Raw genomic sequence first — 23,059 nt, forward strand, 5'->3', positions numbered from 1 at the left:
AGGGGCTGGAGGAGTTTACAGAGATAGGGAGGGGGAACGAGGGCCATGGAGGGATTTGAAAACACAGATGAGAATGTTACAATCGAGATGTTGTCTTTTCCTTTGTCACAGTCACTGTATCTTGGACAATAACCATTTTCATAATTAGAAAAAAGGATATATATAAATATAATATATCCTCGTGGTTAACTCCTGCAAGTTTCAGAAGTGGACAAAGATCTTTCTCTTCTTAAAATGGCCGAAACGATGCTGTCTGTTACCTTAGGATCGAATCGGGTAGCGAATCCCACCTCCTTATCTCTGACAGGGCCTTAAAGACCCCCTGCACCACCATTCCCCCACCCCCACCGGCCCCTGGCAACCCCTGGGCTGCAGAGACCAAATTCATAAAGAGAATCGTACATAGGCCATCTACATTTCATGATCCAGGCCTAGCCAACCCCAGCCAATTCGTCTGCTCGGGGGCTAGGAAAGCAACCTCCCTTTAAGACTTAATGGTTGGACCATTAACAATGTCAGGGACCCAGACAACCGGACCCAACACCCTATGACAAAGCCCTAGAGGAGAGGCGGGCGCCAGCTGGTTTAACACTGCCTTACGGAGCTGCAAAGCTCGGTCTGCATCCACAAGCCGCACACAGAGAAGGGTCTCCATCCAGGTTTGAATGCCTGGTCCCATCTGCACTGTACTTACTAGAATTTGTATACCATTGTCCACAAGACTGATTCATCTCTGCGTGCCTATCTCATTGGGGAAGTCAACTGTACTGGAAAGGTGAATTATCCAGCATCAGCTTTCAACCTGCCGACCTCTGTGAAGGACTTTGTTTCTGGACCGTGAACCCAGAGGCAATAATAATTTTTCTCCATCCCTCTTTTACTGTACGGGGGCACAGGCAAGGGAACATTGTGACCCTCCACTTGCATTTGAGTGTGTGCAAATAAATTAACCCTCTAAGGTTACCCTACCTCAAGTTGGCTGTGGGGGTACTGATAGAAATTGGATTGCACCTATTGCCTCAAAGTCCTGGAACTCCCTCCCTAACAGCGCCGTGGGTGTACCTACACCACACGGGGACAAAATCCTGGAACTCCCTCCCTAACAGCGCCGTGGGTGTACCTACACCACACGGGACAAAATCCTGGAACTCCCTCCCTAACAGTGCCACATTCACCACTCTCTGGCTAAAGAGTTTCTCCTCATCTCTGTTCTAAAAGGTCTTCCCTTTACTCTGAGGCTGTGCCCTCGGGTCCTAGTCTCTCCTACTAATGGGAACATCTTCCCCACGTCCCACTCTATCCAGGCCTTTCAGTATTCTGTAAGTTTCAATCAGATCCCCCCCTCATCCTTCTAAACTCCATCGAGTATAGACCCAGAGTCCTCAAACCTTCCTCATATGTTAAGCCTTTCATTCCTGGGATCGTTCTCGTGAACCTCCTCTGGACCGTCTCCAGGACCAGAACATCCTTCCTGAGATACGGGGCCCAAAATTGCTCACAATATTCGAAACGTGGTCTGACCAGAGCCTTATAAAGCCTCAGCGGCACATCCTTGCTTTTATATTCTAGTCCTCTCGAAATAAATGCCAACATTGCATTTGCCTCCCTAACTACCGACTCAACCTGCAAGTTAACCTTAAGAGAATCCTGGACCAGGACTCCCAAGTCCCTTTGCACTCCAGATTTCTGAATTCTCTCCCCATTTAGAAAATAGTCTATGCCTCTATTCTTCCTACCAAAGTGCCTGACCTCACACTTGCCCACGTTGTATTCCATCTGCCACTTCTTTGCCCCATTCTCCTAACCTGTCCAAATCCTTCTGCGGCCTCCCCGCCTCCTCAATGCTACCTGTCCCTCCACCAAAATGGCCACCAACCCCCCCAAGGGAGACAAACTGGACACCAACACCCCCAGGGAGACAAAATGGCCACCAACCCCCCAAGGGAGACAAAATGGACACCAACACCCCCAGGGAGACAAAATGGCCACCAACCCCCCAAGGGAGACAAAATGGACACCAACACCCCCAGGGAGACAAAATGGCCACCAACCCCCCAAGGGAGACAAAATGGACACCAACACCCCCAGGGAGACAAACTGGCCACCAACCCCCCCAAGGGAGACAAAATGGCCAACAAACCCCCCAAGGGAGACAAAATGGACACCAACTCCCCCAGGGAGACAAAATGGCCACCAACCACCCCCCCCCTCCCCCACCCACCCCCCAGGGAGACAAAATGGCCAACAAACCCCCCCAAGGGAGACAAAATGGCCAACAAACCCCCCAAGGGAGACAAAATGGACACCAACACCCCCAGGGAGACAAAATGGCCACCAACCACCCCCCCCCCCCACCCCACCCACCCCCCTGGAGACAAAATGGCCACCAACCCCCCCCAGGGAGACAAACTGGCCACCAACCCCCCCAAGGGAGACAAAATGGCCAACAAACCCCCCCAAGGGAGACAAAATGGACACCAAACCCCCCAAGGGAGACAAAATGGACACCAACTCCCCCAGGGAGACAAAATGGCCACCAACCACCCCCCCCCACCCACCCCCCTGGAGACAAAATGGCCACCAACCCCCCCAGGGAGACAAAATGGCCAACAAACCCCCCAAGGGAGACAAAATGGCCAACAAAGACCCCCAAGGGAGACAAAATGGCCACCAACCCCCCCCAAGGGAGACAAAATGGCCAACAAAGACCCCCAAGGGAGACAAAATGGCCACCAACCCCCCCCCAAGGGAGACAAAATGGCCGCCAAAACCATGGAAATGATTGACTCTTTTCCGGCAGGAATGCAAACGCAGCCCCTCCCCCTACCACCCTCTCCAAACAGTCGCAGGAAACTCGGGGAGGAGACGCGGGGGGAGGGGAGGGGAGGGGACAGGGGGGGGGGGGGGGGGGGGTGGGGGAGGGGGTGCGGAAGGTGCCCCACCCTCAGTCCAGGCGACACAGCCAATTGTGAAAGGGCACGGCCAAGGCTCCGGAAAGGGCGATCCCCAGCGTGTCGGCCATGCTCGCCGCTCCCATGGCAAACTCTCGCTCCTCCTCCGGGACCTGCAGCCGGGGACAAAGGGGGCGGGAGTGAGAAAAACCCCAAACCCCAACCCCCCGCCCCCCCCCAACCGCCCTCCTCGGGCCTACATTCGCCCTCCCCCCACCCCCCGCAATGACTCGCTGGCCGCTGGCTACTAATTTCCTGTCTCCCCGTCTCCCCCCATGCACCCGACCCCAAGTCCCTCCGAACAGGGACCTTTAACCTCCTCACTCTCAGGAGCGCGGGGAGGGCCCTGACACTTCCGAGGGTCAGAGGGCCGTGCGCCAACTTGCGGCCCGCTCGCTCAACAGGGCCCGACGACCCTTGGTATCCTCCACGCAGCTTACTCTCTCACTTCTCCCTCGATCCTGTCACTCCTGTCGCGCAGTGGACCAGCATAAGGGCACAGTTCTCCAGATGTGGCCTAACTTGCCTCTTGGACAATTCTGGCATAAAAACTTGGGCTGATTTCCCCTCTCTCTCTCTCTCTAACCCAGGGATCACCGGACAGTGATCAGGAGCAGGAACCCTGGCTGATTTCCCCCCTCTCTCTCTCTCTAACCCAGGGGTCACCGGACAGTGATCAGGAGCAGGAACCCTGGCTGATTTCCCCCCTCTCTCTCTCTCTAACCCAGGGGTCACCGGACAGTGATCAGGAGCAGGAACCCTGGCAGATTTCCTCTCTCTCTCTCTCTCTCTCTCTATAACCCAGGGATCACTGGACAGTGATCAGGAGCAGGAACCCTGGCTGATTTCCTCTCTCTCTCTAACCCAGGGATCACTGGACAGTGATCAGGAGCAGGAACCCTGGCTGATTTCCGCTCTCTCTCTCTAACCCAGGGATCACTGGACAGTGATCAGGAGCAGGAACCCTGGCTGATTTCCCCTCTCTCTCTCTCTCTAACCCAGGGATCACTGGACAGGGATCAGGAGCAGGAACCCTGGCTGATTTCCCCTCTCTCTCTCTCTCTAACCCAGGGATCACTGGACAGTGATCAGGAGCAGGAACCCTGGCTGATTTCCCCTCTCTCTCTAACCCAGGGATCACTGGACAGTGATCAGGAGCAGGAACCCTGGCTGATTTCCCCTCTCTCTCTAACCCAGGGATCACTGGACAGTGATCAGGAGCACGAACCCTGGCTGATTTCCCCTCTCTCTCTCTCTAACCCAGGGATCACTGGACAGTGATCAGGAGCAGGAACCCTGGCTGATTTCCCCTCTCTCTCTCCCACTAACCCAGGGATCACTGGACAGTGATCAGGAGCAGGAACCCTGGCTGATTTCCACTCTCTCTCTCTCTCTCTAACCCAGGGATCACTGGACAGGGATCAGGAGCAGGAACCCTGGCTGATTTCTCCTCTCTCTCTAACCCAGGGATCACTGGACAGTGATCAGGAGCAGGAACCCTGGCTGATTTCCTCTCTCTCTCTCTCTAACCCAGGGGTCACTGGACAGTTACTCACCTCAAGGCTGATATTCCTGAAGGTGTTCACATATCCAGCTCCTCCAAGTAGACCCTCGCACAGAATTATAAAGAATACAATCCAGATACTCGGAATGAAACAAAACCAGACATCAAAGGAGAGAACAGACAGAATCAACACCTGCAGGAGGAACACAGGTAAAGCACGGGGTTAGATACAGAGTAAATCTCCCTCTACACTGTCCCCATCAAACACTCCCAGGACAGGTACAGCACAGGGTTAGATACAGAGTAAATCTCCCTCTACACCGTCCCCATCAAACACTCCCAGGACAGGTACAGCACGGGGTTAGATACAGAGTAAATCTCCCTCTACAGCGTCCCCATGAAACACTCCCAGGACAGGTACAGCACGGGGTTAGATACAGAGTAAATCTCCCTCTACACTGTCCCCATCAAACACTCCCAGGACAGGTACAGCACGGGGTTAGATACAGAGTAAAGCTGCCTCTACACCGTCCCCATCAAACACTCCCAGGACAGGTACATCGCGGGGTTAGATAAAGATTAAATCTCCCTTTAAGACGTCCCCATCAAACACTCCCAGGACAGGTACAGCATGGGGTTAGATACAGAGTAAACCTCCTCTACACTGTCCCCATCAAACACTCCCAGGACAGGTACAGCACGGGGTTAGATACAGAGTAAAGCTTCCTCTACACCGTCCCCATCAAACACTCCCAGGACAGGTACAGCACGGGGTTAGATACAGCGTAAATCACCCTCTACACTGTCCCCATCAAACACTCCCAGGACAGGTACAGCACGGGGTTAGATACGGAGTGAGGTAAATATTCTGTTACCTGTAACAGTGCGAGAATCCAGATTTTACGGAGACGAAAGCAATTGGCTGACGATCTGGAGATGAAAACTCCGAACTGATACAGGGCCTGGTACCTGGGGAAGCAGGAGGAACAACGCTCTGAGGGAGGGAACAGCTTGGAATCATCCCTGGGGAGAGTCCTGCCCATGGGAGGAGGTGGGGGAGTGGGGGGTGGGGGAGTGGGGTGCTGTAGTATCAAGGCCTGGCTCAGAAAGGGTTAAAGGGGGGTCCGGGAGCTGTCCCACCCACACTGCGGAGCGAGGGGATAACATGGCGCGAGTCTAGAGGGCAGTCTTGCATTTGGACCGAGACGTGTGTAGCGGCAAGCATGGAGACAGCTCCTCACTGGGAGAGGGGTCCGCATCCGGAGGGAGTGGGGACAGGTTCCCGACAGCGCCGGGTAACCTTTGAGTCCCAATCCCATGACCCACGAGGCCCAGGAATGAGCTCGAGAGGAGAGGAGAGGGCATCACCGGCCGGGCTTACAAGGGACAGTCACATGCGTCCCTCGTCACTTCTCCCGAGGGTAGGCTGAGGTGATCCAAAGGCCCTCATCCCTCGGAGTGATTTCCCCCTATACCCCCCCCCCTCCCCCGCCACCCTACACCAGAGAGAAACCGGACACCAGAACGACCAAATGCTGACCGTCCGACAGTGCGGCTCTCCCTCAGCACTGACCCTCCGACAGTGCGGCTCTCCCTCACCACTGACCCTCCGACAGTGCGGCACTCCCTCAGCACTGACCCTCCGACAGTGCGGCTCTCCCTCAGCTCTGACCCTCCGACAGTGCGGCTCTCCCTCAGCACTGACCCTCCGACAGTGCGGCTCTCCCTCAGTACTGACCCTCCGACAGTGCGGCGCTCCCTCAGCACTGACCCTCCGACAGTGCGGCTCTCCCTCAGCACTGACCCTCCGACAGTGCGGCTCTCCCTCAGCACTGACCCTCCCACAGTGCGGCTCTCCCTCAGCACTGACCCTCCCACAGTGCGGCTCTCCCTCAGCACTGACCCTCCCACAGTGCGGCTCTCCCTCAGCACTGACCCTCCCACAGTGCGGCGCTCCCTCAGCACTGACCCTCCGACAGTGCGGCTCTCCCTCAGTACTGACCCTCCGACAGTGCGGCTCTCCCTCAGCACTGACCCTCCGACAGTGCGGCTCTCCCTCAGTACTGACCCTCCGACAGTGCGGCTCTCCCTCAGCACTGGCCCTCCGACAGTGCGGCTCTCCCTCAGCACTGACCCTCCGACAGTGCGGCTCTGCTTCAGCGCTGACCCTCCGACAGTGCGGCGCTCCCTCAGCACTGACCCTCCGACAGTGCGGCTCTCCCTCAGCACTGACCCTCCGACAGTGCGGCTCTCCCTCAGCACCGACCCTCCGACAGTGCGGCGCTCCCTCAGCACTGACCCTCCGACAGTGCGGCTCTCCCTCAGTACTGACCCTCCGACAGTGCGGCTCTCCCTCAGCACTGACCCTCCGACAGTGCGGCACTCCCTCAGCACTGACCCTCCGACAGTGCGGCTCTCCCTCAGCACTGACCCTCCGACAGTGCGGCGCTCCCTCAGCACTGACCCTCCGACAGTGCGGCTCTGCTTCAGCGCTGACCCTCCGACAGTGCGGCGCTCCCTCAGCACTGACCCTCCGACAGTGCGGCACTCCCTCAGCACTGACCCTCCCACAGTGAGGCTCTCACTCAGTACCCCAGGCAGAGTCGGAGTTACTGTCCCTATCTGTGCTGAATGCTACTTTTCAGAGATTTTAAGATCAGACGGTCACTTACCAGCGATACTGACTGTCATGATCAAACAGCGTGTTCCTAAAATAGAGTAGTTCAAACTGGGGTAGGGAGAGAAGTGTGTAACAGAGAGAGAGAGAGAGAGAGAGACAGGGAGAGAGACAGAGAGAGAGACAGAGAGAGACAGCGGGAGAGACAGAGGGAGAAAGGGAGAGACAGAGGGAGAAAGAGAGAGAGAGAGAGTGAGAGAGAGAGAGAGACGGGGAGGCAGAGAGAGACAGAAAGACAGAGAGAGAGAATGAGGAAGAGACCCAGAGGGAGAGAGACAGAAAGACGGAGGATGAGAGAGACAGACAGACAGAGGGAGAGAGAGACAGACAGACAAAGGGAGAGAGAGAGAGAGACAGAGGGAGAGAGAGACAGACAGACAGAGGGAGAGAGAGACAGACAGAGAGAGGGAGAGAGAGACAGACAGACAGAGGGAGAAAGAGACAGACAGACAGAGGGAGAAAGAGACAGACAGACAGAGGGAGAGAGAGACAGACAGACAGAGGGAGAGAGAGACAGACAGACAGAGGGAGAAAGAGACAGACAGACAGAGGGAGAGAGAGACAGACAGACAGAGGGAGAGAGAGACAGACAGACAGAGGGAGAAAGAGACAGACAGAGAAAGGGAGAAGAGACAGACAGAGAGAGGGAGAGAGAGACAGACAGACAAAGGGAGAGAGAGAGAGAGACAGAGGGAGAGAGAGACAGACAGACAGAGGGAGAGAGAGACAGACACAGAGAGGGAGAAAGAGACAGACAGAGAGAGGGAGAGAGACAGACAGAGGGAGAAAGAGACAGACAGACAGAGGGAGAGAGAGACAGACAGACAGAGGGAGAAAGAGACAGACAGAGAGAGGGAGAAAGAGACAGACAGAGAGAGGGAGAAAGAGACAGACAGACAGAGGGAGAGAGAGACAGACAGACAGAGGGAGAAAGAGACAGACAGACAGAGGGAGAGAGAGACAGACAGACAGAGGGAGAGAGAGACAGACAACAGAGGGAGAAAGAGACAGACAGACAGAGGGAGAAAGAGACAGACAGAGAGAGGGAGAGAGAGACAGACAGACAGAGGGAGAAAGAGACAGACAGACAGAGGGAGAAAGAGACAGACAGAGAGAGGGAGAAGAGACAGACAGAGAGAGGGAGAGAGAGACAGACAGACAGAGGGAGAAAGAGACAGACAGACAGAGGGAGAGAGAGACAGACAGACAGAGGGAGAAAGAGACAGACAGAGAGAGGAAGAAAGAGACAGACAGACAGAGGAAGAAAGAGACAGACAGACAGAGGGAGAAAGAGACAGACAGAGGGAGAAAGAGACAGACAGACAGAGGGAGAGAGAGACAGACAGACAGAGGGAGAAAGAGGCAGACAGACAGAGGGAGAAAGAGGCAGACAGACAGAGGGAGAAAGAGACAGAGAGAGAGAGGGAGAAGAGACAGACAGAGGGAGAGAGAGACAGACAGACAGAGGGAGAAAGAGACAGACAGAGAGAGGGAGAAAGAGACAGACAGAGAGAGGGAGAGAGAGACAGACAGACAGAGGGAGAAAGAGACAGACAGACAGAGGGAGAAAGAGACAGACAGATAGAGGAAGAGAGAGACAGACAGAGAGAGGGAGAGAGAGACAGAGGGAGACAGTCAGTTGCAGAAGCAGGAGGACGGGTAAGAGTTAGGGTGAGTTTTAATTGGAGGGAGAGAGAGGGAGAGAGGAAAGGGAGATTGGTTAGTTGGTGCTAGCCATTCAGCCCCTCTAGTTTTTTCAGATGTTCTCCGATACGATATTGTTCTGACCGCAGGACATCTCCAAAGCAGCCAATCAGGGATTGTTTTCATAGTGAGGTCACTCACCGCTGACCCCCCTACAGTGCGGCTCTCCCTCAGTACTGACCCTCCGACAGTGCGGCTCTCCCTCAGCGCTGACCATCCGACAGTGCGGCTCTCCCTCAGCACTGACCCTCCGACAGTGCGGCTCTCCCTCAGCACTGACCCTCCGACAGTGCGGTACTCCCTCAGTACTGACCCTCCGACAGTGCGGCGCTCCCTCAGCACTGACCCTCCGACAGTGCGGCTCTCCCTCAGCACTGACCCTCCGACAGTGCGGCTCTCCCTCAGCACTGACCCTCCGACAGTGCGGTACTCCCTCAGCACTGACTCTCCGACAGTGCGGCGCTCCCTCAGCACTGACCCTCCGACAGTGCGGCTCTCACTCAGCACTGACCCTCCGACAGTGCGGCTCTCCCTCAGCACTGACCCTCCGACAGTGCGGCTCTCCCTCAGCACTGACCCCCCGACAGTGCGGCTCTCCCTCAGTACTGACCCTCCGACAGTGCGGCACTCCCTCAGCGCTGACCCTCCGACAGTGCGGTACTCCCTCAGCACTGACCCTCCGACAGTGCGGCGCTCCCTCAGCACTGACCCTCCGACAGTGCGGCTCTCACTCAGCACTGACCCTCCGACAGTGCGGCTCTCCCTCAGCACTGACCCTCCGACAGTGCGGCTCTCCCTCAGCACTGACCCCCCGACAGTGCGGCTCTCCCTCAGTACTGACCCTCCGACAGTGCGGCACTCCCTCAGCGCTGACCCTCCGACAGTGCGGTGCTCCCTCAGTACTGACCCTCCGACAGCGCGGCTCTCCCACAGTGCAGGAGCTGTGTGTCACTCCAGACTCTGGGGCTTGGGTCCCTATTGGGTTTTGGCTAAACTATTAACTAAGTCAAGTGACCTGGTGAAGGGTAAGGAGAAAATTTGTACTCACCAGTCCTTGGTTAATAAAGTATTCAGCAAAATATACCAGTCCCAAGGGAAGCATGTATTTAAGTAAGCTCTGTGTGAGAGTCCGAAACAATGAATAAATTAGTAAGGACAGGTACAATACAGAACACCCTCTACACTACACTGACAGTGTAACCCCCTCCCCACTTTATTCCCAGTGTCAGCATCGAGCACTCCCAGAGACATTTACAATACAGAGCTCGCTCTACACTACCCCGACAGTGTAACCCCCTCCGCACTTTATACCCAGTGTGAGCATCCAGCACTCCCAGAGACATTTACAATACAGAGCTCGCTCTACACTACCCTGACAGTGTAACCCCCTCCCCAATTTATACACAGTGTCAGCATCGAGCATTCCCAGGGACAGATACAATACAGAGCTCCCTCTACACTACCCCGATAGTGTAATTGCATTAATTCTCTGCCAAAAACATTATCATTCAAAATGTTTCCATACCCGGATAATAACTACTTTCTTTCGTAAAGTCAGTCTTGATTCTGTCACCTCTGCTGATAGAAAAATACAAATTACTTCAAGCTTGAAGACAAGATATTCTCCCCACGGGTACAGACTCTCCCCCGGGGTCCGGGCACCGACTCTCCCCGGGGGTACGAGGGGTTGGATGCTAGTTATACTTGCCAGGACTGCGAGGTTGGATGATGGGCTGACACTCCTGGGCTCTGGGTGGAGGCTGAAGGTTCCAGTCGGACAGAATGGGAGGTTTCACCAGGAGGGAGAAGTAACTGTGTCGATGGGAGAGAAGGTTCCGGAGAGGTGAGATCGAGAGGGGTGAGGGGAACTGAGGCAAATTAGCGGGGGGGGGGGGGGTATCCGTCTACCCCCCTCGCCCTCCGAGAAAAAAAACAGCATCCAAAACCTGGGGAGAGAGGGAATGTGACAGAGAGAGAGAACAAAACATCACCTGCAACCTTGAATGAGAGAGAGAGAGAGAGGGAATGAGAGAGACAGAGAGAGAGAGAACAAAGCATCAGCCGACACCTGGAGAGAGAGAGGGAAAGTGAGAGAGAGAAAGAACAAAACATCACTCAAAACCTGCGGAGAGAGAGAGGGAACGTGAGAGAGAGAGAGAGGTCAAAACATCACCCGAAACCTGGGGAGAGAGAGAGGGAATGTGAGAGAGGGAGAGAGAAAGAGAGAAAAAAACATCACCTGAACACATGGGAGAGAGGGAATGTGAGAGGGAGAGAGAGACAGAACAAACATCACCTGAAACCTGGAGAGAGAGAGGGAATGTGAGAGAGAGAGCGAGAGAGAGAGAACAAAACATCACCTGAAACCTTGAGAAAGAGAGAGAGAGAGAACAAAACATCATCCGAAACCTGGAGAGAGAGGGAACGTGAGAGGGAGAACAAAACATCAGTCGAACCCTGGGGAGACAGAGAGGGAATGTGAGAGAGCGAGAGAGAGAGAGAACAAAATATCACCTGAAACCGGGACAGAGAGAGGGGGAAAGTGGGAGAGTGAGAAAGAAAGAGAGAGAGATAACAAAACATCACCCGAAACCTGGGGAGAGAGAGAGGGAATGTGAGAGAGAGAGGGAATGTGTGAGAGAGAGAGAGAGAGAACAAAACATCACCCGAAACCTGGGGAGAGAGAGAGAGAATTTGAGAGAAAGAGAGAGAGAGAGAGAGAGAACAAAACATCAGCCGAACACTGAGGAGAGAGAGGGAATGTGAGAGAGTGAGAGGGAGAACAAAACATCACCCGAAACCTGGGGAAGAGAGAGGGAATGTGAGAGAAAGAGAGAGAGAGAGAGAGAGAGAGAGAAAGAGAACAAAACTTCACCCAAAACCTGGACAGAGAGGGAATGTAAGAGAAAGAGAGAGAGAGAGAGAACAAAACATCATCTGGAACCTGAGGAGAGAGAGGGAATGCGCGAGAGAGAAAGAGAGAGAGAGAGAGAGAACAAAACATCACCCGAAACCTGGAGAGAGAGAGAGAGAGAGGGAATGTGAGAGAGAGAGTGGGAATGTGTGAGAGAGAGAACAAAACATCACATGAAACCTGGGGAGAGAGAGAGGGAATGTGAGAAAAAGAGAGAGAGAGAGAGAACAAAACATCATCTGGAACCTGGGGAGAGAGAGGGAATGCGAGAGAGAGAGAGAAAGAGATTGAGAGAGAGAGAGAGAGAGAGAGAACAAACCATCATCCGAAACCTGGAGAGAGAGAGAGAGGGAATGTGAGAGAGAGAGGGAATGTGTGTGAGAGAGTGAGAGAGAATAAAACATCAGCCGAACACTGAGGAGAGAGAGGGAATGTGAGAGAGTGAGAGGGAGAACAAAACATCACCCGAAACCTGGGGAAGAGAGAGGGAATGTGAGAGAAAGAGAGAGAGAGAGAGAGAGAGAGAGAGAAAGAGAACAAAACTTCACCCAAAACCTGGACAGAGAGGGAATGTAAGAGAAAGAGAGAGAGAGAGAGAACAAAACATCATCTGGAACCTGAGGAGAGAGAGGGAATGCGCGAGAGAGAAAGAGAGAGAGAGAGAGAGAACAAAACATCACCCGAAACCTGGAGAGAGAGAGAGAGAGAGGGAATGTGAGAGAGAGAGTGGGAATGTGTGAGAGAGAGAACAAAACATCACATGAAACCTGGGGAGAGAGAGAGGGAATGTGAGAAAAAGAGAGAGAGAGAGAGAACAAAACATCATCTGGAACCTGGGGAGAGAGAGGGAATGCGAGAGAGAGAGAGAAAGAGATTGAGAGAGAGAGAGAGAGAGAACAAACCATCATCCGAAACCTGGAGAGAGAGAGAGAGGGAATGTGAGAGAGAGAGGGAATGTGTGTGAGAGAGTGAGAGAGAATAAAACATCACCGAAAACCTGGAGAGAGAGAGAGAGAGAGAGGGAGGGAATGTGAGAGAGAGAGACAGAGAGAATAAATCATCACCCGAAACCTGGAGAGAGAGAGAGGGAATGTGTGTGTCAGAAAGAGAGAGGGATCGTGAGAATGTGAGAGAGAGAACAAAACATCAACCGAAACCTGGGGAGAGAGAGAGGGAATGTGAGAGAGTGAGAGAGAGAGAGAACAACACATCACCCGAAACCTGGAGAGAGAGGGAATGTGACAGAGAGAGGGAGAGAACAAAACATCACCCGAAACCTGGGGAGGGAGAGAGAGAAGGCGAGAGAGAGAGAGAGAGAACAAAACATCACCCGAAACCTGGGGAGAGAGGGAATGTGAAAGAGAGAGAGAGAACAAAACATCACCCGAAACGTGGTGAGAGAGAGAGAGAATGAGAGAAAGAGAGAGAGAGGGAGAACTAAACATCATCTGAAACCTGGACAGAGAGAGGGAATGTGAGAGAGTGAGAAAGAGAGAGAGAGAGTGAAAGAGAACAAAACATCAGTCGAAACTTGGGGAGACAGGGAATGTGACAGAGAGAGAGAGAGAACAAAACATCACCCGCAACCTTGAGAGAGAGAGAGAGAGGGAATGAGAAAGACACAGAGAGAGAGAGAGAGAACAAAACATCACCCGCAACCTTGAGAGAGAGAGGGAATGAGAAAGACACAGAGAGAGAGAGAACAAAACATCACCCGAAACCTGGAGAGAGAGAGAGAGAGGGAATGAGAAAGACACAGAGAGAGAGAGAACAAAACATCACCCGAAACCTGGAGAGAGAGTGAGAGGAATTGTGAGAGAGAGAGAGAACAAAGCATCAGCCGACACCTGGAGAGAGAGAGGGAAAGTGAGAGAGAGAGAGAAAGAGAAAAAAAACAGCATCCAAAACGTGGGGAAAGAGGGAATGTGAGAGAGACAAAGAACAAAACATCATTCAAAACCTGCGGAGAGAGAGAGGGAACGTGAGAGAGAGAGAGAGAGGACAAAACATCACCCGAAACCTGGGGAGAGAGAGAGGGAATGTGAGAGAGAGAGAGAGAACAAAACATCACCCGAAAGCTGGAGAGAGGGAATGTGAGAGAGAGAGAGAGAGAACAAAACATCACCTGAAACCTGGGGAGAGAGGGAATGTGAGAGGGAGAGAGACAGAGAAAACATCACCCGAAACCTGGAGAGAGAGAGGGAATGTGAGAGCGAGAGAGAGAGAGAGAGAGAGAGAACAACACATCACCTGAAAAATGGAGAGAGAGAGAGGGAATGTGATAGAGAGAGAGAAAGAACAAAAAATCACCCAAATCCTGGGGTCACAGAGGGAACGTGAGAGAGAGAGAGAACAAAACATCAGCCGAAACCTGGAGAAAGAGAGGGAACGTGAGAGAGTGAGAGTGAAAGAGAACAAAACATCAGCTGAAACCTGGAGAGAGAGGGAATGTGAGAGAGAGAGAGACAGAGAGAGAGAACAAAACATCACCCGAAACCTGGGGAGAGAGGGAATGTGAGAGAGAGAGAGACAGAGAGAGAGAACAAAACATCACGTAAAAACTGGGGAGAGAGAGAAGGAATGTGAGAGAGAGAGAGAACAAAACATCACCCGAAACGCGGTGAGAGAGAGAGAGAATGTGAGAGAGAGAGAGAGAAAGAGAGAGAGAGGGAGAACTAAACATCATCTGAAACCTGGACAGAGAGAGGGAATGTGAGAGAGTGAGAAAGAGAGAGAGAGAGCGAAAGAGAACAAAACATCACCCAAAACTTGGGGAGAGAGGGAATGTGACAGAGAGAGAGAGAACAAAACATCACCTGCAACCTTGAGAGAGAGAGAGGGAATGAGAGAGACAGTGAGAGAGAGAGAACAAAACATCAGCTGAAACATGGAGAGAGATAGGGAATGTGAGAGAGAGAGAGAGAGAGAGAACAAAGCATCAGCCGACACTTGGAGAGAGAGAGGGAAAGTGAGAAAGAGAGAGAAAGAGAAAAAAAACAGCATCCAAAACCGGGGGAGAGAGGGAATGTGAGAGAGAGAAAGAACAAAACATCACTCAAAACCTGCGGAGAGAGAGAGGGAACGTGAGAGAGAGAGAGAGGACAAAACATCACCCGAAACCTGGAGAAAGAGAGAGGGAATGTGAGAGAAAGAGAGAGAGAGAGAAAACAAATCATCACCCAAAACCTGGGGAGAGAGAGAGGCAACGCGAGAGAGAGAGCGAGTGAGAGAATAAAACATCACCCGAAACTTGGAGAGAGAGCGAGGGAATGTAAGAGAGAGAGTGAAAGAGAACAAAACATCACCTGAAACCTGGAGAGAGAGAGAGGGAATGTGAGAGAGTAAGAGAGAGAAAACAAAACATCACCCGGAACCTGGAGAGAGAGAGAGAGAGAATGTGAGAGAGAGAGAGGGAGAGAGAGAACAAAACATCACCCGAAACCTGGAGAGCGAGAGAGGGAATGTGTGTGTCAGAGAGAGAGAGGGATTGTGAGAATGAGAGAGAGAGAACAAAACATCAACCGAAACCTGGGGAGAGAGAGAGTGAATGTGAGAGGGACAGAGAGTGAAAACAAAACATCACCCGGAACCTGGAGAGAGAGAGAGAGAGAATGTGAGAGAGAGAGAGGGAGAGAGAGAACAAAACATCACCCGAAACCTGGAGAGCGAGAGAGGGAATGTGTGTGTCAGAGAGAGAGAGGGATTGTGAGAATGAGAGAGAGAGAACAAAACATCAACCGAAACCTGGGGAGAGAGAGAGTGAATGTGAGAGAGAGAGAGAGAGAGAACAAAACATCACCTGAAACCTGAGGAGAGAGAGAGGGAATGTGAGAGGGACAGAGAGACAGAACAAAACATCACCCGAAACCTGGAGAGAGAGAGGGAATGTGAGAGCGAGAGAGAGAGAGAGTACAACACATCACCTGAAATTTAGAGAGAGAGGGAGGGAATGTAACAGAGAGAGAGAGAGAGAGCACAACACATCACCCGAAACCTGGAGAGAGAGGGAATGTGACAGAGAGAGAGACAGAACAAAACATCAACCGAAACCTGGGGAGAGAGGGAATGTGACAGAGAGAGAGAGAGAGAACAACACATCACCCAAAACCTGGAGAGAGAGGGAATGTGAGAGAGTGAGAGAGAGAGAACAACACATCACCCGAAACCTGGAGAGAGAGGGAATGTGAGAGAGAGAGAGAGAGAGAGAGAGAGAACAAAACATCACCCGAAACCTGGGGAGAGAGGGAATGTGAAAGAGAGAGAGAGAGAAAGAGAAAGAGAGGGAGAACTAAACATCATCTGAAACCTGGACAGAGAGAGGGAATGTGAGAGAGTGAGAAAGAGAGAGAGAGAGTGAAAGAGAACAAAACATCACTCGAAACTTGGGAAGAGAGGGAATGTGACAGAGAGAGAGAGAGAGAGAGAGAGAGAACAAAACATCACCCGCAACCTTGAGAGAGAGAGAGAGAGAGAGAGAGGGAATGAGAAAGTCACAGAGAGAGAGAGAGAGAGAGAGAACAAAACATCACCCAAAACCTGGAGAGAGAGTGAGAGGGATTGTGAGAGAGAGAGAGAACAAAGCATCAGCCGACACTTGGAGAGAGAGAGGGAAAGTGAGAGAGAGAGAGAAAGAGAAAAAAAACAGCATCCAAAACCTGGGGAGAGAGGGAATGTGAGAGAGAGAAAGAGAAAACATCACTCAAAACCTGCGGAGAGAGAGAGGGAACGTGAGAGAGAGAGAGAGGACAAAACATCACCCGAAACCTGGGGAGAGAGAGAGGGAATGTGAGAGAGAGAGAGAGAGAGAGAACAAAACATCACCTGAAACCTGGGGAGAGAGGGAATGTGAGAGGGACAGAGAGACAGAACAAAACATCACCCGAAACCTGGTGAGAAAGAGAGGGAATGTGAGAGAGAGAGAGTGAGAGAGAGTACAAAACATCACCTGAAACCTGGGGAGAGAGAGAGGGAATGTGAGAGAGAGAGAGAGAGAGAGAGAGAGAACAAAACATCACCTGAAACCTGGGGAGAGAGGGAATGTGAGAGGGACAGAGAGACAGAACAAAACATCACCCGAAACCTGAGGAGAGAGAGAGAGGGAATGTGAGAGGGACAGAGAGACAGAACAAAACATCACCCGAAACCTGGAGAGAGAGAGGGAATGTGAGAGCGAGAGAGAGAGAGAGTACAACACATCACCTGAAATTTAGAGAGAGGGAGGGAATGTAACAGAGAGAGAGAGAGAGAGAACAACACATCACCCGAAACCTGGAGAGAGAGGGAATGTGACAGAGAGAGAGACAGAACAAAACATCAACCGAAACCTGGGGAGAGAGGGAATGTGACAGAGAGAGAGAGAGAACAACACATCACCCAAAACCTGGAGAGAGAGGGAATGTGAGAGAGTGAGAGAGAGAGAACAACACATCACCCGAAACCTGGAGAGAGAGGGAATGTGACAGAGAGAGGGAGAGAACAAAACATCACCCAAAACCTGGGGAGGGAGATAGAGAATGTGAGAGAGAGAGAGAGAGAGAAAGAGAACAAAACATCACCCGAAACCTGGGGAGAGAGGGAATGTGAAAGAGAGAGAGAGAGAAAGAGAGAGAGAGGCAGAACTAAGCATCATCTGAAACCTGGAAAGAGAGAGGGAATTTGAGAGTGAGAAAGAGAGAGAGAGAGTGAAAGAGAACAAAACATCACTTGAAACTTGGGAAGAGAGGGAATGTGACAGAGAGAGAGAGAGAGAGAGAGAACAAAACATCACCCGCAACCTTGAGAGAGAGAGAGAGAGAGGGAATGAGAAAGTCACAGAGAGAGAGAGAGAACAAAACATCACCCGAAACCTGGAGAGAGAGAGAGAGAGAGAGAGGGACTGAGAAAGACACAGAGAGAGAACAAAACATCACCCGAAACCTGGAGAGAGAGAGAGAGAGAGAGGGAATGAGAAAGACACAGAGAGAGAGAGAACAAAACATCACCCGAAACCTGGAGAGAGAGAGAGAGAGAGAGAGGGAATGAGAAAGACACAGAGAGAGAGAGAACAAAACATCACCCGAAACCTGGAGAGAGAGTGAGAGGGATTGTGAGAGAGAGAGAGAACAAAGCATCAGCCGACACTTGGAGAGAGAGAGGGAAAGTGAGAGAGAGAGAGAGAAAGAGAAAAAAAACAGCATCCAAAACCGCGGGAGAGAGGGAATGTGAGAGAAAGAACAAAACATCACTCAAAACCTGCGGAGAGAGAGAGGGAACTTGAGAGAGAGAGAGAGAGAGAGAGAGGACAAAACATCACCCGAAACCTGGAGAAAGAGAGAGGGAATGTGAGAGAAAGAGAGAGAGAAAACAAATCATCACCCAAAACCTGGGGAGAGAGAGAGGGAATGTGAGAGAGAGAGAGTGAGAGAATAAAACATCACCCGAAACTTGGAGAGAGAGGGAGGGAATGTGAGAGAGTAAGAGAGAGAAAACAAAACATCACCCGAAACCTGGTGAGAGAGAGAGAGAATGTGAGAGAGAGAGAAAGGGAGAGAGAGAACAAAACATCACCCGAAACCTGGGGAGAGAGGGAATGTGACAGAGAGAGACACAGAACAAAACATCAACCGAAACCTGGGGAGAGAGGGAATGTGACAGAGAGAGAGAGAGAACAAAACAGCAACCGAAACCTGGGGAGAGAGAGAATGTAACAGAGAGAGAGAGAGAACAAAACATCACCCGAAACCTGGGGAGGGAGATAGAGAATGTGAGAGAGAGAGAGAGAGAGAGAGAACAAAACATCACCCGAAACCTGGGGAGAGAGGGAATGTGAAAGAGAGAGAGAGAGAGAATAAAACATCACCTGAAACATGGTGAGAGAGAGAGAGAATGAGAGAAAGAGAGAGAGAGAGAGAACAAAACATCATCTGAAACCTGGACAGAGAGAGGGAATTTGAGAGTGAGAAAGAGAGAGAGAGAGTGAAAGAGAACAAAACATCACTCAAAACTTGGGAAGAGAGGGAATGTGACAGAGAGAGAGAGAGAGAGGGAATGAGAAAGTCACAGAGAGAGAGAGAGAGAGAACAAAACATCACCCGAAACCTGGACAGAGAGAGAGAGGGAATGAGAAAGACACAGAGAGAGAGATAGAACAAAACATCACCCGAAACCTGGAGAGAGAGGGAAAGTGAGAGAGTGAGAGAGAGAACAAAACATCAGTCGAACCCTGGGGAGATAGAGAGAGAATGTGAGAGAGAGAGAAAGGGAGAGAGAGAACAAAACATCACCCGAAAACTGGAGAGAGAGGGAAAGTGAGAGAGAGAACAAAACATCAGTCGAACCCTGGGGAGATAGAGAGAGAATGTGAGAGAGAGAGAGAGTGAAAGAGGGAGAATGTCAGAGAGAGAGAGAACAAAACATCACCCGAAACGTGGAGAGAGAGAGAGAATGTGAGAGAGAGAGAAAGAGAGAGAGAACAAAACATCACCTGAAACCTGGGGAGAGAGAGAGAATGTGAGAGAGATAGAGAGAGAGAGAACAAAACTTCACCCAAAACCTGGAGAGAGAGGGAATGTGAGAGAAAGAGAGAGAGAGAGAGAGAGAGAGAGAACAACACATCATCTGGAACCTGGGGAGAGAGAGGGATTGCGAGAGAGAGAGAGAAAGAGAGAGAGAGAGAAAGAGAACAAACCATCACCCGAAACCCGGAGAGAGAGAGGGAATGTGAGAGAGAGAGGGAATGTGTATGAGAGAGAGAGAGAGAGAGAGACCAAAACATCACCCGAAACCTGGAGAGAGAGGGAGAGAGAGGGAATGTGAGAGAGAAAGACAGAGAGAACAAACCATCACATGAAACCTGGAGAGAGAGAGAGGGAACGTGAGAAAGTGAGAGAGAAAACAAAACATCAACCGAACCCTGGGGAGAGAGAGAGGGAATGTGAGAGAGAGAGAGAGAGAGAGAACAACACATCACCCGAAATTTGAAGAGAGAAGGAGGGAATGTGACAGAGAGAGAGAGAGAGAGAACAACACATCACCCGAAACCTGGAGAGAGAGAGAGAGGGAATGTGGCAGAGAGAGAGAGAGAGAGAGAGAGAACAACACATCACCCGAAACCTGGAGAGAGAGAGAGGGAATGTGATAGAGAGAGAGAGAGAACAAAACATCACCCGAAACCTGGTGAGAAAGAGAGGGAGTGTGAGAGAGAGAGAGAGAGAGAGAACAAAACATCATCCGAAACCTGGGGAGAGAGAGGGAATGTGAGAGAGAGAGAGTGAGAGAGAGAACAAAACATCACCTGAAACCTGGGGAGAGAGATGGAATGTGAGAGAGAGAGGGAATGTGTGTGAGAGAGAGAGAGCGAAAGAGAACAAAACATCACCCGAAACCTGGAGAGAGAGGGAGAGAGAGGGAATGTGAGAGAGAGAGACAGAGAGAACAAACCATCACCCGAAACCTGGAGAGAGAGAGAGGGAACGTGAGAAAGTGAGAGAGAGAACAAAACATCAACCGAACCCTGGGGAGAGAGAGAGGGAATGTGAGAGAGAGAGAGAGAGGACAAAACATCACCCGAAACATGGACAGAGAGAGGGAGAAAGTGAGAGAACGACAGAGAGAGAGAGAGAGATAACAAAAAATCACCTGAAACCTGGGGAGAGAGAGTGAATGTGAGAGAGAGAGAGAACAAAACATCACCCAAAACCTGGACAGAGAGAGGGAATGTGTGAGAGAGATAGAGAGAGAACAAAACATCACTCGAAACCTGGCGAGAGAGAGAGGGAATGTGAGAGAGAGGGAGAGAGAGAGAGAGAAGAAACCATCACCAGAAACCTGGAGAGAAAATGAGGGAGTCTGAGAGAGTGAGAGAGAGAGAGAGAACAACACATCACCCGAAATTTGGAGAGAGAAGGAAGAAGGAAGGAATGTGACAGAGAGAGAGAAAGAGAACAACACATCACCCGAAACCTGGAGAGAGAGAGGGAATGTGAGGGAGAGAGAGAGAGAACAAAACATCACCCGAAACCTGGTGAGAAAGAGAGGGAATGTGAGAAAGAGAGAGAGAGAACAAAACATCATCCGAAACCTGGGGTGAGAGAGGGAATGTGAGAGACAGAGAGTGAGAGAGAGAACAAAACATCACCTGAAACCTGGGGAGAAAGAGGGAATGTGAGAGAGAGAGGGAATGTGTATGAGAGAGAGAGAGCGAGAGAGAACAAAACATCACCCGAAACCTGGAGAGAGAGGGAGAGAGAGGGAATGTGAGAGAGAGAGACAGAGAGAACAAACCATCACCCGAAACCTGGAGAGAGAGAGAGGGAACGTGAGAAAGTGAGAGAGAGAACAAAACATCAACCGAACCCTGGGGAGAGAGAGAGAGGGAATGTGAGAGAGAGAGAGAGAGAGAGAAAACAAAACATCACCTGAAACCAGGACAGAGAGAGGGGGAAAGTGAGAGAAGGAGAGAGAAAGAGAGAGAGATAACAAAACATCACCCGAAACGTGGAGAGAGAGAGAGAATGTGAGAGAGAGAGAAAGAGAAAGAGAACAAAACATCACCCGAAACGTGGAGAGAGAGAGAGAATGTGAGGGAGAGAGAAAGGGAGAGAGAACAACACATCACCCGAAACCTGGGGAGAGAGAGAGAATGTGAGAGAGAGAGAAAGAGAACAAAACATCACCCGAAACCTGGGGAGAGAGAGAGAATGTGAGAGAGAGAAAGAGAGAGAGAACAAAACATCACCCGAAACCTGGAGAGAGAGACAGAGGGAATGTGAGAGAGAGAGGGAATGTGTGAGAGAGAGGGAGAGAGACAGAGAGAGAACAAAACATCACCTGAAACCTGGGGAGAGAGAAAGGGAATGTGAGAGAATGAGAGAGAGAGAGAGAGAGAGAGGAAGAGAACAAAACTTCACCCACAACCTGGAGAGAGAGGGAATGTGAGAGAAAGAGAGAGAGAGAGAGAGAGAGAACAAGACATCATCTGGAACCTGGGGAGAGAGAGGGAATGCGAGAGAGAGAGAAAGAGAGAGAGAGAGAGACAGAGAACAAACCGTCACCCGAAACCTGGAGAGAGAGAGGGAATGTGTATGAGAGAGAGAGAGCGAGAGAGAACAAAACATCACCCGAAACATGGACAGAGAGAGAGAGAGGGAACGTGAGAAAGTGAGAGAGAGAACAAAACATCAACCGAACCCTGGGGAGAGAGAGAGGGAATGTGAGAGAGAGAGAGAGAGAGAACAAAACATCACCCGATACATGGACAGAGAGAGGGAGAAAGTGAGAGAGCGATAGAGAGAGAGATAACAAAAAATCACACGAAACATCATGGGGAGAGAGAGTGAATGTGAGAGAGAGAGAGAGAGAACAAAACATCACCTGAAACCTGGAGAGAGAGAGAGAGGGAATGTGAGAGAGAGATAGAGAGAGAACAAAACATTACCCGAAACCTGGCGAGAGAGAGAGGGAATGTGAGAGAGAGAGAGAACACAAAACATCACACGAAACCTCAGGAGAGAGAGAGGGAACATAAGAGAGAGAGAGAGAGAGAAGAAACCATCACTCGAAACCTGGGGAGAGAGAGAGGGAGTGTGAGAGAGTGAGAGAGAGAGACAGAGAGAACACATCACCCGAAAATTGGAGAGAGAAGCAGGGAATGTGACAGAGAGAGAGAGAGAGAGAGAGAACAACACATCACCCGAAACCTGGAGAGAGAGAGAGAGGGAATGTGACAGAGAGAGAAAGAGAGGGAGAGAACAACACATCACCTGAAACCTGGAGAGAGAGAGAGGGAATGTGACAGAGATAGTGAGAGAACAAAATATCACCCGAAACCTGGGGAGGGAGAGAGAGAATGTGACAGAGAGAGGGAGAGAACTAAACATCATCTGAAACCAGGAGAGAGAGAGAGGGAATGTGAGAGAGGAAGAGAACAAAACATCACTCGAAAGCTGGAGAGAGAGAGAGGGAATGTGAGAGAGAGAGAGAGAAAGAGAAAACAAAACATCACCTGAAACCTGGAGAGAGAAGGAATGTGAGAGAGAGAGAGAGAGAGAACAAAACATCACCCGAAGACTGGGGAGAGAGAGAGGGAATGTGAGAGAGTGAGGGAGAGAGAGAACAAAACATCACCAGAAACCTGGACAGAGAGAGGGGGAAATTGAGGGAGCGAGAGAGAGAGAGAGAACAAATCATCACACGAAACCTGGGGAGAGAGAGGGATTGTGAGAGACAGAGAGAGAGAGAAGAAAACATCTCCCGAAACCTGGTGAGAAAGGGAGGGAGTGTGAGAGAGAGAGAGAGAGAGAACAAAACATCATCCGAAACCTGGGGAGAGA

General features: G+C 51.3%; 1 protein-coding gene across 2 annotated transcripts in view; it reads right to left on the bottom strand.

Annotated features, from left to right (window-relative positions):
• Window positions 1-2,927: 2,927 nt before the first annotated feature.
• cln3 (CLN3 lysosomal/endosomal transmembrane protein, battenin) overlaps window positions 2,928-23,059 on the bottom strand; it is a 162,991-nt gene continuing 142,859 nt past the window's right edge. Inside the window, exons 7-13 of one of the 2 annotated variants that reach the window (XM_041182112.1) lie at window positions 10,545-10,648; window positions 10,362-10,411; window positions 9,885-9,953; window positions 7,128-7,183; window positions 5,331-5,424; window positions 4,508-4,648; window positions 2,928-3,064 (exon numbers count right to left, since the gene is read on the bottom strand). In XM_041182112.1, coding sequence (XP_041038046.1) covers window positions 2,945-3,064; window positions 4,508-4,648; window positions 5,331-5,424; window positions 7,128-7,183; window positions 9,885-9,953; window positions 10,362-10,411; window positions 10,545-10,648 — 634 coding nt within the window. In that variant the 3' untranslated portion in view covers window positions 2,928-2,944. Of the gene's footprint in view, window positions 3,065-4,507; window positions 4,649-5,330; window positions 5,425-7,127; window positions 7,184-9,884; window positions 9,954-10,361; window positions 10,415-10,544; window positions 10,649-23,059 lie in introns of both variants that reach the window. The other variant, XM_041182111.1, reaches the window with a different exon arrangement.

The sequence above is a fragment of the Carcharodon carcharias genome, assembly GCF_017639515.1.
Source record: "Carcharodon carcharias isolate sCarCar2 chromosome 38 unlocalized genomic scaffold, sCarCar2.pri SUPER_38_unloc_11, whole genome shotgun sequence".
Taxonomy (NCBI): Eukaryota; Metazoa; Chordata; class Chondrichthyes; order Lamniformes; family Lamnidae; genus Carcharodon; species Carcharodon carcharias.